This window comes from Eschrichtius robustus, chromosome 6, assembly GCF_028021215.1.
Source record: "Eschrichtius robustus isolate mEscRob2 chromosome 6, mEscRob2.pri, whole genome shotgun sequence".
Classification (NCBI taxonomy): Eukaryota; Metazoa; Chordata; class Mammalia; order Artiodactyla; family Eschrichtiidae; genus Eschrichtius; species Eschrichtius robustus.
This window is the reverse complement of record NC_090829.1, coordinates 48,529,750-48,544,077: the sequence shown is the minus strand read 5'-3', so window position 1 is coordinate 48,544,077 and position 14,328 is coordinate 48,529,750. Positions and strand designations below refer to the sequence as shown.

Below are 14,328 nucleotides of genomic sequence, written 5' to 3'. Positions count from 1 at the left end.
AACGTTCCAATTTCACTGACAAAGATTCAAGTAATGGATAAGAGAAGGCAAACGTATCAGCAGAAGATAATGAAGACACTATTTTTGTTCGCTTTGTACACCTATTTCTTTAACTTCTATATAATAGGTTTTGCTTTGTTTTGTTTTCTCTGCCCTGAAAAGATAAATGCAGATGCATTCACATTCTCTGGAGACTAGAATCAGATGATCAAGTCAAAACAAATCCTTTTGAAAGCACCCAATCTCATAGCAGATACAGTAAAAGATAAATCACTGGCCATTTTGAAAATTTCCTGCACAAGAAACATGTTAAATGCACTTGTCCTAAATTGACAGTTGATTAAGCTCCAACCTTAAAAACTAGGTTACCGAGTTTTGAAACTTCGAGAATAATGCAAGTGTCAGGTTTTTCATGCTTTTTTTAAAAACAACGAACACAATAGTAGTAAATATCACATCACACTGAATTCGTCTTAATCTCCACTTTGTTCATTCACAAACCACATAAATCTCACAGAAGAATACTGTATCAGCACTTCCAAACCATGGCTCCATTAAAGATTTAACATCTGAGGTCAGAAAGAGGTTTTCTTATTAAGCTGCCATTTCCTTTACAAAATAGACTATTTTGTACTTACTGCTACCCTTTGAACTCTTATAGTGAATAATTAAAACTAAACTGCAAAGCATAATTTGCGATGCTGAGTACACTGTAGATTGTGGGTTTTTGCTTAGTGGCTCCTTTAAAATGCTCACCAATCCCCAGAGGGATAACCCTGCCATTAGTCTGAATCGACAAAGTTGGCTGGCCCCTAAAAGCAAGGCAGACAGCTCCAAATCATAATACAATGGTCTTGTTGGTGACTCACCGTATTGACAGCGGGGTCCCTGAAAACCCTCGGAACACTGGCACTGCTGGACTTTACCCACTGAGCATCTCTTCCCATGGAAACAAGTCCCCACTGCAGAGACAGCTAAAAGGAAGGTACACAAGAAGGCCAGGGAGAACAGAGTTGAGGGAAAGAAAGAAAATCCTCAAGGTAAGCACCAAGTTGCTAATATAGATATAATCTAGAAATTTCCACCAGCTCTTCCATAGCCCCTCTATAGAAAACAGTGTTTTCATTACACGTTAAGGCCTTGCTGTCTAAAGCCTTGTAGAACTCTGTACGTGGTAACATCTGCATCACCTTGAAGCCTGTAGAAATGCCCCACCCTGGACCTAGTGAATAAGAATCCACATCTTAACAAGCTGATCCTTATTCACATTCGCGTTTGCGTAGTAATGGCCTATAAGGGAAAAGAATCCAAAAAAGAGTGGATATATGTATATGTATAACTGATTCACTTTGCTGTACACCTGAAACCAACACAACACTGTAAATCAACTATACTCCAATAAAAATTAAAGAAAAAAAAGGAGTGGAATTAATAATAAAGGAACTCCATGGAGAAGATGACTGTGTAGCCCAAACAATCTAAAAAACAAGCAAGAAATACGAATACTTACCAGAGGCAAAGGACTGTGCTAGGTGCCATACAACAATATAAAGAATTCATCTCACGGTCATTAATTTCCAGGAGTCTATAATATAGTTGAGATGACATCGTGGGCAGATGTATTCACTGAGTTTAAGCCAACCAGCTGCAGTGGCCTAGCACTGCTTGCAAATACAGTGACCCCCTCAACACTAAGCCTGCTTACCATGGGAAGCCGGAGGCAACTTCACTAAGATAGTTCGAAAGCAGAAAGCACGGCGGGGAGGGGAGCAGGATACCAACAAACTCCCGCAGGTGCAGGATAACAGGAGAGATGAATTGTTGTGCTGTGGTCTGCACTGACTGCAACACACTGAAGCATTTTAAGTGACTTCACAATAACCATAAACACATAGGTAAAGAAGTCGCTATACAGAGCCATTTCTCCTGGCGTGAATGAACTATATAATGCCACTAGTTCTGCTGCTTGAGGGCTGTCAAATATACTCCAAAGGTTCTGCAATACCGTCAACCAGAGGTTTGTAAAAGGACTGCATACCTCATCTTAAAAAGTAAACTGCCTCCCGAGTTCTGCAATTAATCATGACAAGCACAAGTCAAGAAATCCCATTTAGATTTAGTACAGTGATTTCCCTCCGGACTTTTGAATCAGCTGTGGATTACAAATTTGATGATATGGGAAAGGGGCAAACAGAAAAGGGAGATGGAAGCTTACAAGGTGTAACCTGTCTGGCTTTAAATAAACTGTCTTTTACATAAAGAGACAGAATATAAAGCAGCAGTTCTATGGGTCCTGAATTCTGACCTATCATTAGCAGCGCTTAATAGAAAGGCTTTTTGTGCATTTCTGCACGTGTCATGTGCGCATTTTCAGTCCAAAGAGATGCTCTGAATCCGTGGTGATTCTAAAGATGTCTAAAACTTGACAGGCATGATATGATTGGAGCCCAAAACAGAGTGAAACCACTACTTCTAGTGACAGAGAGTTAGACAGGAAGAATTATAACTTACAGCATAGACAGCCTGGTTCATTGTCCTGCCAGCTCCAACCAGGGCAGCACCTGTAGATGGTCAGCTGCTCCATGCTGTATGCCTGTCTGTAGATGGTGTAGTACCGGGTCCTAAGAAATAGGAATCTAGATCAGTAATGCTTCCTCTTAAGGCCAAAGCTGTCACCTTAAACTCACTAAAAAATTCTCCCTGCAATCCAAATCCTGCCATTTATACACACACACACACACACAAATATATTATCTGTATACATTATACATGCACTCACGTGTGCACACACACACACACACACACGCCTTACTAAATATATAACCAAGATTCAATATAGGTATAGGTTATTGAAAATTAAGAGGGGCCTCCAGTCCTGCAGCATAAACTAACCTAAGGGTCACTGAAGCTATCAAAAATGGAACCTAAAATTATGAAGAGAATAATGAAATCCTGGAGGATAATAAGGCACATGCTTTTCAATCTGACAGTGAAGGCCCCGCATGAATTGGTCTCATGATAGTGTGCATTCTCAACAGCGGTGACATTACCCACAAGTGGGGGGACAATTGGTTCTTGGGTAGGAGCAGTGAAAAAAAATCTTAGCTAATACAATGGTCTGTGGTCCTACGAACCAGCAGAGTTCACAAACAGAAACAAAGTATATCTGTGGTATTAAAACTTCATGGGGGAGGGGGACGATTACTAAAATTCAAAAAAAGTTTACAAAGGTTCCTTAGGGGGGCAATAATGAACAAAAATTGAAAACACTACACTATAACTATTTGTGCTGACCTCTTAATAGACCATAATACCAAACATCTCTAAACTGGCTTACTTCCTTTCTAACAAATTGATGTCATATTTACTCTTTACCCCCAAAGTATTATATTCTCTTCCTTTCACATACCTATCCTCATATCCCCAGCCCAAATCCCCTTCATATTCAAAGCCATTTTCAAGTTTCACTTCCTCCAACTTCTCTTTCCCCATCATGTCAATGTATATTGTTCTTTCTCTTCTGTCAAAAGTAGGATTTAATGTCAATTTTTATGATACAATTATTCACCATCTTGAAGTGTCACCTAATATTTTGGAGGTGCATCTCTTCAACAGGGATATAAGTGTAGGTTTGCAAACTTACATACAAACAAAAGGGATATTAGTTTGGCAAAAATGCCAAACATCTTTTAACACTGCCTCAACTCCAAACTCAGTTTCATAAATACTTGCTGAATAAACAGATGTATAAAACTATTAAGCTCTTGAAAATAAATAAAACATGTTTTACTTGTTCATGTTTGCTTTCCCAAGTCTGAACGTCTATATGGTAGTGGACTTTCTTTGGTTCAGTGTAATATCAACAATGATTAAACCTCATGGGATGAGTACCAAAAAATCTAAATGAAAAGCTATTTTCAAAAACAGGTACTCTAATACCTACTATGTACCAAGCATTGTGCCACAGGTGTTAAATATGTTTTCAGTTAATCCTCATAATATCCATATGTGGTATTACTTTTCCAACTTTACAGACTAAGGCACAGAGAAATGTAGGAAATTCTACCAGTGCCACACAGCCAGTAAAAGCCTGAAGTTTTTTCTGATTTAAATTTAATTTAAAGGTCCTGAGTATAGACCAAAAAAAAGACTATTCATCTAAAGATTAAAAATACACACACACAATGTATATGTAAATATCCACAATTATAAATGATTTAATCTTATTTTATTTAGTCCTATATTATCAGTGTTCTGCCATTTCTACACAATGGAAAACCCAGTTATTTACAAATGCCCTCAACTTTCTTTTAGTAATCATAGTAGTAGTAATAATAAGAATAATAAATTCATTAATCTAAAGCCACACTTTTTTTAACTTTGTTTCCTGAATTCAGACCAAATTGATTCATTTACGTAAAACCTGAACACATTAGCAGCTATTTGTGTTAAGAGATACTTAGATATTTTATAAAATTATTTTAAAACTTTTTTTAAAAAGTTCCTATGAAGGCTTCACGCACAGAAAGTGCATACTTGCTTTTTCTCTCCTCTCCCAGCCAGCCAAGTTAATCCTAATTCAAATGCCATAATAAAGTTAAAGAAGCTCTAGGTTTCAAAGCGTTACAAGAGAACCAGGGGCAGGTGAGATGGTTCACAGTCGTAGATGCCCAGATCCAAGTCATGCTAAATTTAGCAAACCAACACAATATTCCTTGTTTCTCTCAAGCTTCTGATCTACAGCTTTCAAAAGTTTATTATGTCAAGAGGTAAAATCAGTGGCATCTAACCCCAAATAGCTCACACATAAAACAAGGCATGAACTAAAGTAATAATATAGCCTATTTCTGAAGGAAAATATATAACTTTGAAAGTTCCTGGTGGGCATATGTTATACTCGTTTACTTAATTATGTAATTATTTTCTAAAATTTATTGGATGAAATCTTTAGATGCAGTTCAGGCTTTGGCTTTGATTTTCAGGAATCAAAAGGACATAGCAGGAGCACCCTTACCTTCTTTCAGAACCCACACACCACCGTGGGCCACTGCAGCCCTGTTTCCAGATCTTGATGATGTGCGTGAATGCTTGGACACAAGGGTGTGGTAGTCCCACCGCAGTCAGCTGCTGTTCTTCGCAAACATTTGGCCTTGAAAAAAAAAAAAAAGAATAGTAATGCAATAAAAATAGATTACTTCTTTATGTTTTATTCATGAATCATTTGCTCCTTCATTTTCCACAAAAAGCTTGTGGTGACTTACATAAAGTAGGAGAGAAAAATACGGGCAATGTGAAAAAAAAAAAATGCAGGCCAGGAAAAAGAAAAATCAGAATAGATTTTAAAAACAAGGAAAAATTTAGAAGACACATATAAAAGTCCTAAGTTCCCATGTGCTTGAGAAAATTGAGCTGCAAATTAAGTTCTGATCTCTTTGGTAGCCAAAATATCTGAAGAAACACAACTGCAGGATTCCCAATATCCATGAAGAAAAAAGGCAGGCTGATTCATCAAAAGGAGTTAAATTTTTCCTGGAAATTATTCCTGAACAATATCTCCATCGACAGGTTTAGTTAATTCAGGTTCACCCATAATGCTCATTTAAACACAAATACTTTTCAACCAGCACCATTATATCAATATTTCCTTATAGAAAGTTTATATAAATTTACAGGATTTTAGATATATTATCTTTAATTTTTAAATGTGTGGGGCTAGATAACACTCATCACCTGGAGTGTCAGAATTAAATTCTTTTGTAATCTGAGGAATGCTTTACTTAGCGATGAATGATTTACTAATCCATACCAATTGCTTTGCTTTTGAAAACAGCACTAATTATAAAAGCCGTTTGGCCCAAACACTCATACTTTTCATGCATTCAAAGTCACCTGCATGCCGTACACTGACCTCCCTAGGGTCAGACTTTGACGTTCTTTTTTTGCTATCAGGAAACTCATAGTCTAGTTGAACTCTCCATATTCATAATCTGCTGAAAATAGAAATGATTTCTGATTCAGGATTCTAGTCTGTCTCTAAACAACTCTGTGAACCTGTCCAGTGTTAACACTGATAAAAAAACAGCTAATAGCGATTGCTGCACTAAAATCAGTTACCTTACCCTCCACAGCTGCAGTCCGTTTTTGTGATCACTTCTTTCTGAGGGTCTGACTAAACCTCACCCTCCGATTTCACTTACAGTCCAATCCTCACTTCCAGATATATTTCTGAAAGGTAATTTTTTTGACTGTTAACTTCACCTAAACTGAATAAAATTCATGTTGAACGTCATTTATGAGTTTGCATAGCACATTTTAACGCTTTAGGTAAATACTGTAATAAAACAATAAATTTAAAAACTGCACCTAAGTCGGGCATCCATGTGATCATCAAGAACTGGGCAGTGGACCTAAAGAAAACTTAGCTTTTAAAAATGCCGTATTAGATTGTCTCTAACCTGCCTATACCTCCATCTTTATATGGGCTTATGTGTTTTGGGGGAGCCAACTAGCCCCAGTTAGAATGAGCTCACCAAACATTTGCTTTTTCAGTCAGTAGTCTGAAATGTTACACCTCATGCAGCCTTGAACTCTATTTTGTAATCTATTTTTTATCTATTATTCCATTTATCCACCCACCCACCCAGCCGGCCAGCCAGCCAGCCAGCCATTCATTCAGCAAATACTGTCACCTACACGTGCCAGAAGCACCCCTCACCTCCGCCACCAAGGATTTGAATATAAGTAGTTTATTTGGAAAGTGCAGAAAACATCAGTAAGGAAGTGGTGAAATGAGACAGTGAAGGAGAGTTAGCCAAGAAAAAGGATGCATTACTGAGCCAGCCAACTTTAGCTGACGAGCTCCCCAAATGGGGGAGGGAGCCTGGGCATTTATACACTGATTCCTATCAGTGACTGGTTGAGGGCTACTTCCTCTCCAGCATTTCAGGCAGAAGCACAGGTAGGAAGAGTCAGCTTCCAGAAGCCAGAGTAAGTCTTCAGGCACAGAACTGCACATGCTAGCAGTTGGAAGCCTGCAGGTGAGCAGTGATAAAGGAGAGGGACTTGGGCACTGTGCTGACAGTTTCAGCTGCAGGTGGTACAAACGAAAGAAAGGCCATGTTCAGTTTGCACCAACAATCTAAGTAGAAGGGAGAGTAAGTAAAAGCGCCTCAATAAATACAAAATGTGAAGCGCTAAGATGGAAACAATCAGGGGACTGAAACAGAGATAGAAGAAGCTTGCTAAGATTCATTAATTAGGAAAGCCCTCACTGAAGAGGTGACACTGTGACCTGAAAGGGTGAACAGAAGCCAGCCACAGGAGAGCCAGGGGATGCCATTGAGGTGGAAAGAAACAGAATGAGTAGAGGCTCCAAAATGGGAAAACGCTTGGCCTCCAGAGATCTGAAAAAAGGCCAAATTGGCTCAAATGATGAGATGCTTGGTAGGGCAAACAGGGCCTTTCAGGCTGAGGGGTTTTGATTTTATTCTCAGGGCACTGGAAGCCACAGAGAGTTTTTATTCTGGTCTCATTTCCTACAGACAGAACCTGGAGATGAACCTGTGATCCTCTCTGATACCAACTCTCCTCCTTGATAATGACTTAGGTCATATCTGCTCCTGCGCACTAGTAACAGCCCAGCCCAATCCAGCAATGGGCCCCCAAGTCTCAGGAATCCACCAAGCCTTCCTTGGGGTTTTCCTCATTCCTACAAAGAAAGAAGTCCCCAAGGGAACTCTGTACCTTCAGAAGACCCAAACCCAGCAGCACCAGTGAACAAGAAAAGGCACAGCACAAATTTTATGCACCAAAAGGAAAATGTATTAGACTAAAGTTTCTAGAAAATTATATGTAATCCAGATTGTCACCAAATAATTTCGCTGATAACATCGTAAGAAATGTTAATGTGACTTCAGAACTTCACATATTATATTACTGAACCAGAGCTAACAAGCAACATAGTTTTGGATGAGATGAGTTTTTCTTTTAGGTTAATTCATGCTAGGGAATGTTTTGGTAAAGCAGTATCATCCTTGCCTACTAAGCAGATGTGGCTAAATAAAATCAGTCACTTAGTTATTCTGCAGGTGTCCTGGTATGTTTCGATTAAAAAAATTAAGCTCCTTTCTTAACACTGAAAACCATAAATGTTAGTGGTAAAGAAGCTTGAACAGTGAATAAATACAGAAAGTCAAGTTTGCCCCTAAGATGCTCCCAGATATAGCCACTGCTAGTAATCTGATGTATTCATATTCAATTCTTTTTGGGAGCACACAAACATATTTTTGCATAAATGGGATCATAATCTACTATTTTTTTAATTGTATAAAAAGTATTTTAACTTATCAAATAACATGGTATGAATATTTTTCCATTTTGAAATTTATAGAATTACTTTAACCCTTTTTTTTTCCAGAGTATGGACTTATCAGAATAATATAGCAGAATTAATTTAGCCAACATCCTATTGATAGACATATAGTTGTTTCTAATAGTTTGTGACTGTAAACAACTCTGATGTCAGTCTCCTTATATAAACAGCTGAATTACAGATTAAATTTTTTTTATATTTTCCTATGAAATATTTATTTCTTCTGAGTCCTTTCAGTTCAGGAATTTTTTAGCCCCTCTCTTCTGTTTTAGGCTTTCTCAAGTATCAGGTTATCAGTGCCTGTCTATATTTAAGCACGAGGCACCAGAAGCTGATTGGGAGCTATGTGTGATAGAAAGGGCTTACAATTGGTGGACTCACTGTTAAGTGACTAGGGGTGAACTTTATTTTTGAGAAGCTCCTGGATGTCAGTGTATGGAAATCTGATTTTTAGGGCCATTCATTTTTTCAGAAAAGTAGCTCCAGTTTCTTGCCTGTGGAAGCAGACAGCTTGTGGCTGGTGCTTGGGGACCAGATAGCAGAAGGGAGCTATGTTTTTAGTCCATATCCACTCCTAGACAGTGTCAGTCTGCACCCCTTCTGAAGCTTCTCTGGTTCTCGTTCTCCAGAGGAAAGAACCAATCCAACTTCTCCCTCTCCCTCCCCCTCCCCCTCCACCCCTCCCCTCCCCCTCCACCCCTCCCCTCCCCCCGCCCCCCCCCCCCCCTCTCTCTCTCTCTCTCTCTCTCTCTCTCTCGTGGGACTAAAGCACGGCTATTTGTCCAGGTCTACAGTTTGGAGAAAGGGACCTGGGGATTGCACTAACTTTACATTCACTGTTTCAGACAACTCTCTTCCTCCAGCCCCACACATCTCCCCTCTGCATTGCTTGCCTCCACTCTAAATGCTTAATGCAGAACCTCTCCAGGGTTCCATGTGAAAGGACCAACGACCCACCAGAATGGCATAAAGATTACGTCAAAGTGAAAATATCTGAGCTACAGGTCCAGAAAGAAATCTTTTCTGAACTTCTCCTATTGACTAAAGCAGAGATTTACAAGAGCCAACTGCCACAAGTGCCCCCTCCCACTTCCCTCCTCACCACTCCAGGGAAGTCTCCAGTGGGGGGAGGGGGGAGGGGGGAGCAGGGAGAGGGGCAGCTGACCTTGGGCAGTGGGACATTTCAAAGCTAATTTGTGTAAACAAACCTCATCAGAACCTCCCATCCTTTGAAGCCCTAAACCACCCCCCTTATTAAGCTAGTATGTAAATCCTAATCCCTAGTTGTTCAGAGAGCTACTCCCTATAGAGTACTCCTGCATGCACTGCACGAGAGTAATAAACTTTTCTCCTGTTAATCTTTCAGGAGATTAACAATCGAACCTCAGTTGACAGAGGAAAAGATTTTCCTCCCAACAGTTTTGGCAACAAGGATTGAATGGTTTACAAATCTTCACTCACTCTGGAGACAGCAGCTGAGCTCTTAGGATCTCTGACCAAGCTGGCAAAATTAAACTTTCTTACCATCAGACTCCCAGATCTCTGCTTGGGGTCCAGTTGAGCAAAAGTGATAAGAGCCTCTCATCTTCTCAGAAAGAAAGTTTCCAAAATTTAGATTTACAGGAGAAAATGTTTTGGTTAGAACTCGTCTTGTTCTTTGGGTATTATGACCCTTGGTTTGGATCTTCCAATAAATAGTCATTGCGCTGTCTTTTTGTCACTTTCTTTTTTGCTGTTGTTTTGTGTTGTGATGTCTAAAAGTGTTGCTTGTCATAAGAAGGACAGTCAAAGCAAAGAACACAGGTATAGGTTCCATAAGCCTGTTCAAGCCACCCTCACAGACTGGTGAGTTTGCGGTTCTCACTGGACCAGTATCTGCTTGGACAAATTTGCTGTGGGCCACCAATAAAACCAGATGAGTTTTTCCTTCTGTCTCAATTTTGTGTCCTGAGGGCTTAGCTTGGAACCAGAGAGAGTACTGAGACATGAGGTGCACAAGCAAAACTTCCTGCCAACCACTGCCAGCTCTCAGGGAGGTTGTCTAAGACTGAATCCTAAAGGGTCTCAACCCATAAGGTCCCTTGTCATCTCCTTCCCAATGCCTTCGTAGTGCTGCAACTTCCGATCTCTGTATCACCCATCTGGTATCATAGATTTGCAGGCCTGTGATTGGAGGTGCCTCACTTTTGTGGGAAGACTGGAACTAAGCATTCTTAGCACCTATGGCAACTTGGTTTTCTTCATTTCACCTCTAGTTGGGAGTTATTTTGAATTATGGAAGCTGCATCTTCTGCGCCCTCTTCAGAGACACCTATTGTGTTCATGACTAAGCCACAAAAAGTCTTATTGGTTTGAGTCACATTTGGAATGGGTATATCTATGCAGATCCTAATTGTCAATGGCCAGATGATGGATTATTTCAGAAAAACTTTTATATTTAAAGGATTTTTCGAGAGCTTTCATCCTAAGAAAATGCCCTATTAGTACCTATAGGAGATCAAATGGAAAGAACATAAAGAGTATCAAAGCTAGCCTAAAATATTCCCTTAACAAAATTAAAGCGCAGAAGTCACTCAACTGATTTAGGCCCCTTGACCCTTTCAGGGATGCTTAAGGACCCCCAAAAGCAACTATCTGAAGCTGAAAAGGGAAAAAAAGGGGGCCAATTGGAAACAGACTGGATATTTTATCCACTTAGAAGAATTTGGAGACACCCAGATAACTACTTGATGTCTCCTCAATCCCTTGCCCAAATTCTAGTCTACAGCCTCCATAAGATTATATATCAAGGCAAAAGAAAATCTTAAAAACCTTCTCTTTAAATATTGGTGGAAAGATTTGCTCTCATGTTGAGCAGGTAACAACTTGTTCCATCTGCCAGCAATGTAATTAGGATAAAACATAAAGTGGGGCAAAGACTAGAACCAACTCTTATATAAACTAGTGTAATTAGCATTACTATAATATGCCTGACTCACAGCTAAAATTTCAGAATGAAAGCCACGTAAGATCTCTATTTGCATCTGTTTGTATATTTATGTTTGTCGTATGTTATGTATACGTGAGATATCCTACCTCTGGATGGTATTATCAATTTATAAAATCCCTTAAAAGAGTTCTATTATATTTGGCTTAGAGACAAATAAGCTCTTTTATAAATTAAATATTTCTAAACCTCCCAGAAGTATAGGAACTATCCCAAATATTTTTCAAATTTATGTGATTTGGATAAATCTTTGTAAATAAGACTGGTGTAATATTATTATTGGTTTAATAAAAATAGGTTTGTCTTCTGAGTTATCAGCATTAAGTATAATACAAGCATAAATTTATCTTACTAGGTTTGCTACTCAAGTAAGCTAATAGTGTATCTACTAGATATTTTAAATTATAAATATAATGAATTTGATTTTAATCAAATTGAGTCATTATTTTGAAATTTTATTTCAATAATAATAATGATTTATATTATGTCTGCCTAAAAATAATTTCTATAATCTTTTTGGTAACCTGTAGCCTTAAAGTGATGATAAGTTAAGTAACAGATATTCACTAAATAGCTCAATCATTTCTAAATAAGATCAAATGCTGACATTCATTATTAAGCATAAGTTAAATTGTATATACTTTTGCCTTTTTATTTTTACATGGTATAAAGAGGTTAAAGATATAAATCTGTAAATAAACATAATCTTTTGCCACATTGAGAAACTGTACTATAAAGACGTATATATCTTTAAAATGGTGAGATGGTATATTCATAAATTTTACTAATCTGCTACAAAATGCTGGTATATGACAGACAATTCACAACTGCCTACTTCCTAGCTTTCTTTGTAACAGAAAGTCTTCTGTATTAGTGTGAGATTCCACAGACTGGGTGGCTTAAACAACAGACATTTATTTTCTTGTAGTTCTGGAGGCTAGAAATCCAAAATCAAGGTGCCAGCAAGGTTAGTTTCTGGTAAGAACTCTCTTCCTTGCTTAGACAGCTGCCTTCTTCCAATGTCCTCACACAGACTCTCCTCTGTATGCACACACAGAGAGAGAAGTCTTTGGTGCCTCTTCCTCTTCTTATAAGGACACTAGTTCTATCAGATCAGGGCCCCACCCTTATAACCCCATTTAACCTGAGTAACCTCCTTAAAGATCCTATCTCCAAATACACTCACATGGGGAGTTAGAGCTTCAACATATGAATTTGAGGTGAGGTCCATAACAGTTACTAATTCAGTCTACAACAGTTACTCCTAATAAAAATAAATTATAATAAAAATGTGAATAAAAATACTAGAAATAAGAGAGTGAAGGAAAACAACTTTGTATGAAAAGTATGCAAGGAATATAAGACACATTATTGTTAAAAGAAAAAGGAGAGTAATTTTGTCCTAAAGTAAGGAAAGAATAGGACAAAACCTGAATGGTATAGAAAGTCATAGGAGGTTTGCAGAAAAGGAATTTTATGTTGAATGGTCAAAGCTGGCTACAGTTGAATGGGTTTATTTATACTTTTTTTTTTAAATGAGCTTTATTATTAACAATACCTGAATGCAAAACTAGAGTTTGGTTTCCTCTCTCTATTAAAACCAAACTGTAGTTTTACATTGGGCTATTGGCCTGCTCTTAAGAAGGGATTGTAGAAGGTTTTTCTAGACCCTTTAAGTAATCTGCCTAGAAAACAAAGATTGTGTCTTTTCAGAATAATTTCCTGTTGTCTTCATTATATTCCTGGCAGCTTAAGAGAACCAAGTCTTCTAACTATCAAAAGAGCTAAGCTTTATCTTATAACCATGTAACTTCCTATCATTACTTTTACAATCTTTCATTGTCACTTTGTTGAATAGATTAAGTATTGTTAAACAGTGACCTATGATCCTATTATTAATCAAGTGTTCACACCTTTTTACATTTTTCAACTTGGATATTTTGCCTTCTCAAAGTCAAACCCTAAATAAAATCTTGACATTGAACTGACTTTGAAATCGCCCAGAGGGACCTAAAAAATCTCAAAGGATTTGTTTTTTTCACCTTGTAAAAAGAGAGATGTTAAAAATTAATTAGGTATGTTAAACTGCATGAAAAGCACTGTCAAATAAGGAGAGATGCTTAACCTTCCCTAGGTTATATTTGTATGGGTAAATAGTATTAATATAAGTATTCAGAAATTCTATGAAGTTCCTTGAGATTTATCAATGCCCTCACTGTCCATGGTATGTCCTGGTTGTATTTTACCTGATATTAGAAAACAACAGTAAATGTTCAGCCATATCTCCAGTTTTTATTTTAAAATATTTTATGTCATGGAAACTACCAAAATTCTCTGCCAACTGCGTTACTTTTATAATGAACTCTCATCAGATCTTTAACCAAAGCTATTTTAAATCTTTTTTCAGACACAGATAGTTGTTTTACTCTGATGCTTTCCTGAAAGCTCTTGCAATCAGCTACAGGCTAGAGTGTTTATCTTAACAAAAAGGATCTTTCTTAAAGACCCATGAAAAAGGACTATGCCAGGTATTCTGGGGTACAAGCTTCTAATGGCATGGCTTAAATAACTTTGAGATTATACCACTGAACTAAGTCACGATTTCTAGAACTCTAGTGGAAAAGCTGATAGGTTCATGAAACTGCTAATCCAAGATCAAGCAGAACAAGAATTACATGGGACTGAATGAACTCATAAAGGACGATTATGGCTTTTATTTGGAATATTGCTGCTGGATTTAAAGAACACTCTTTGCTTTTCTCTTAAGCTATCTATAGCTTACAATTTTGTAAATTACACTTTTGTAAACAAAAATGAAACTTTTAAACATTTATCTTTTTCTCTCTGCCTGATCCCTCCAGACGTTGGAAACTCTCATTAGGCATTCTTAGGTTCATGGCATATAGTTACTTGCATAAATTTGATAAGAATCTGTCCTCCTTGTAACAAAACATAATTGGAAACATGGTTA

The 14,328-nt window shown here is 37.9% G+C and overlaps 1 protein-coding gene across 1 annotated transcript in view; it reads right to left on the bottom strand.

The window, feature by feature from the left end:
• LOC137765868 (EGF-like and EMI domain-containing protein 1) overlaps positions 1-14,328 on the bottom strand; it is a 503,956-nt gene that overhangs the window by 441,528 nt on the left and 48,100 nt on the right. Inside the window, 3 exon segments of the mRNA XM_068545640.1 lie at positions 870-974; positions 2,512-2,621; positions 5,015-5,149. Coding sequence (XP_068401741.1) covers positions 870-974; positions 2,512-2,621; positions 5,015-5,149 — 350 coding nt within the window.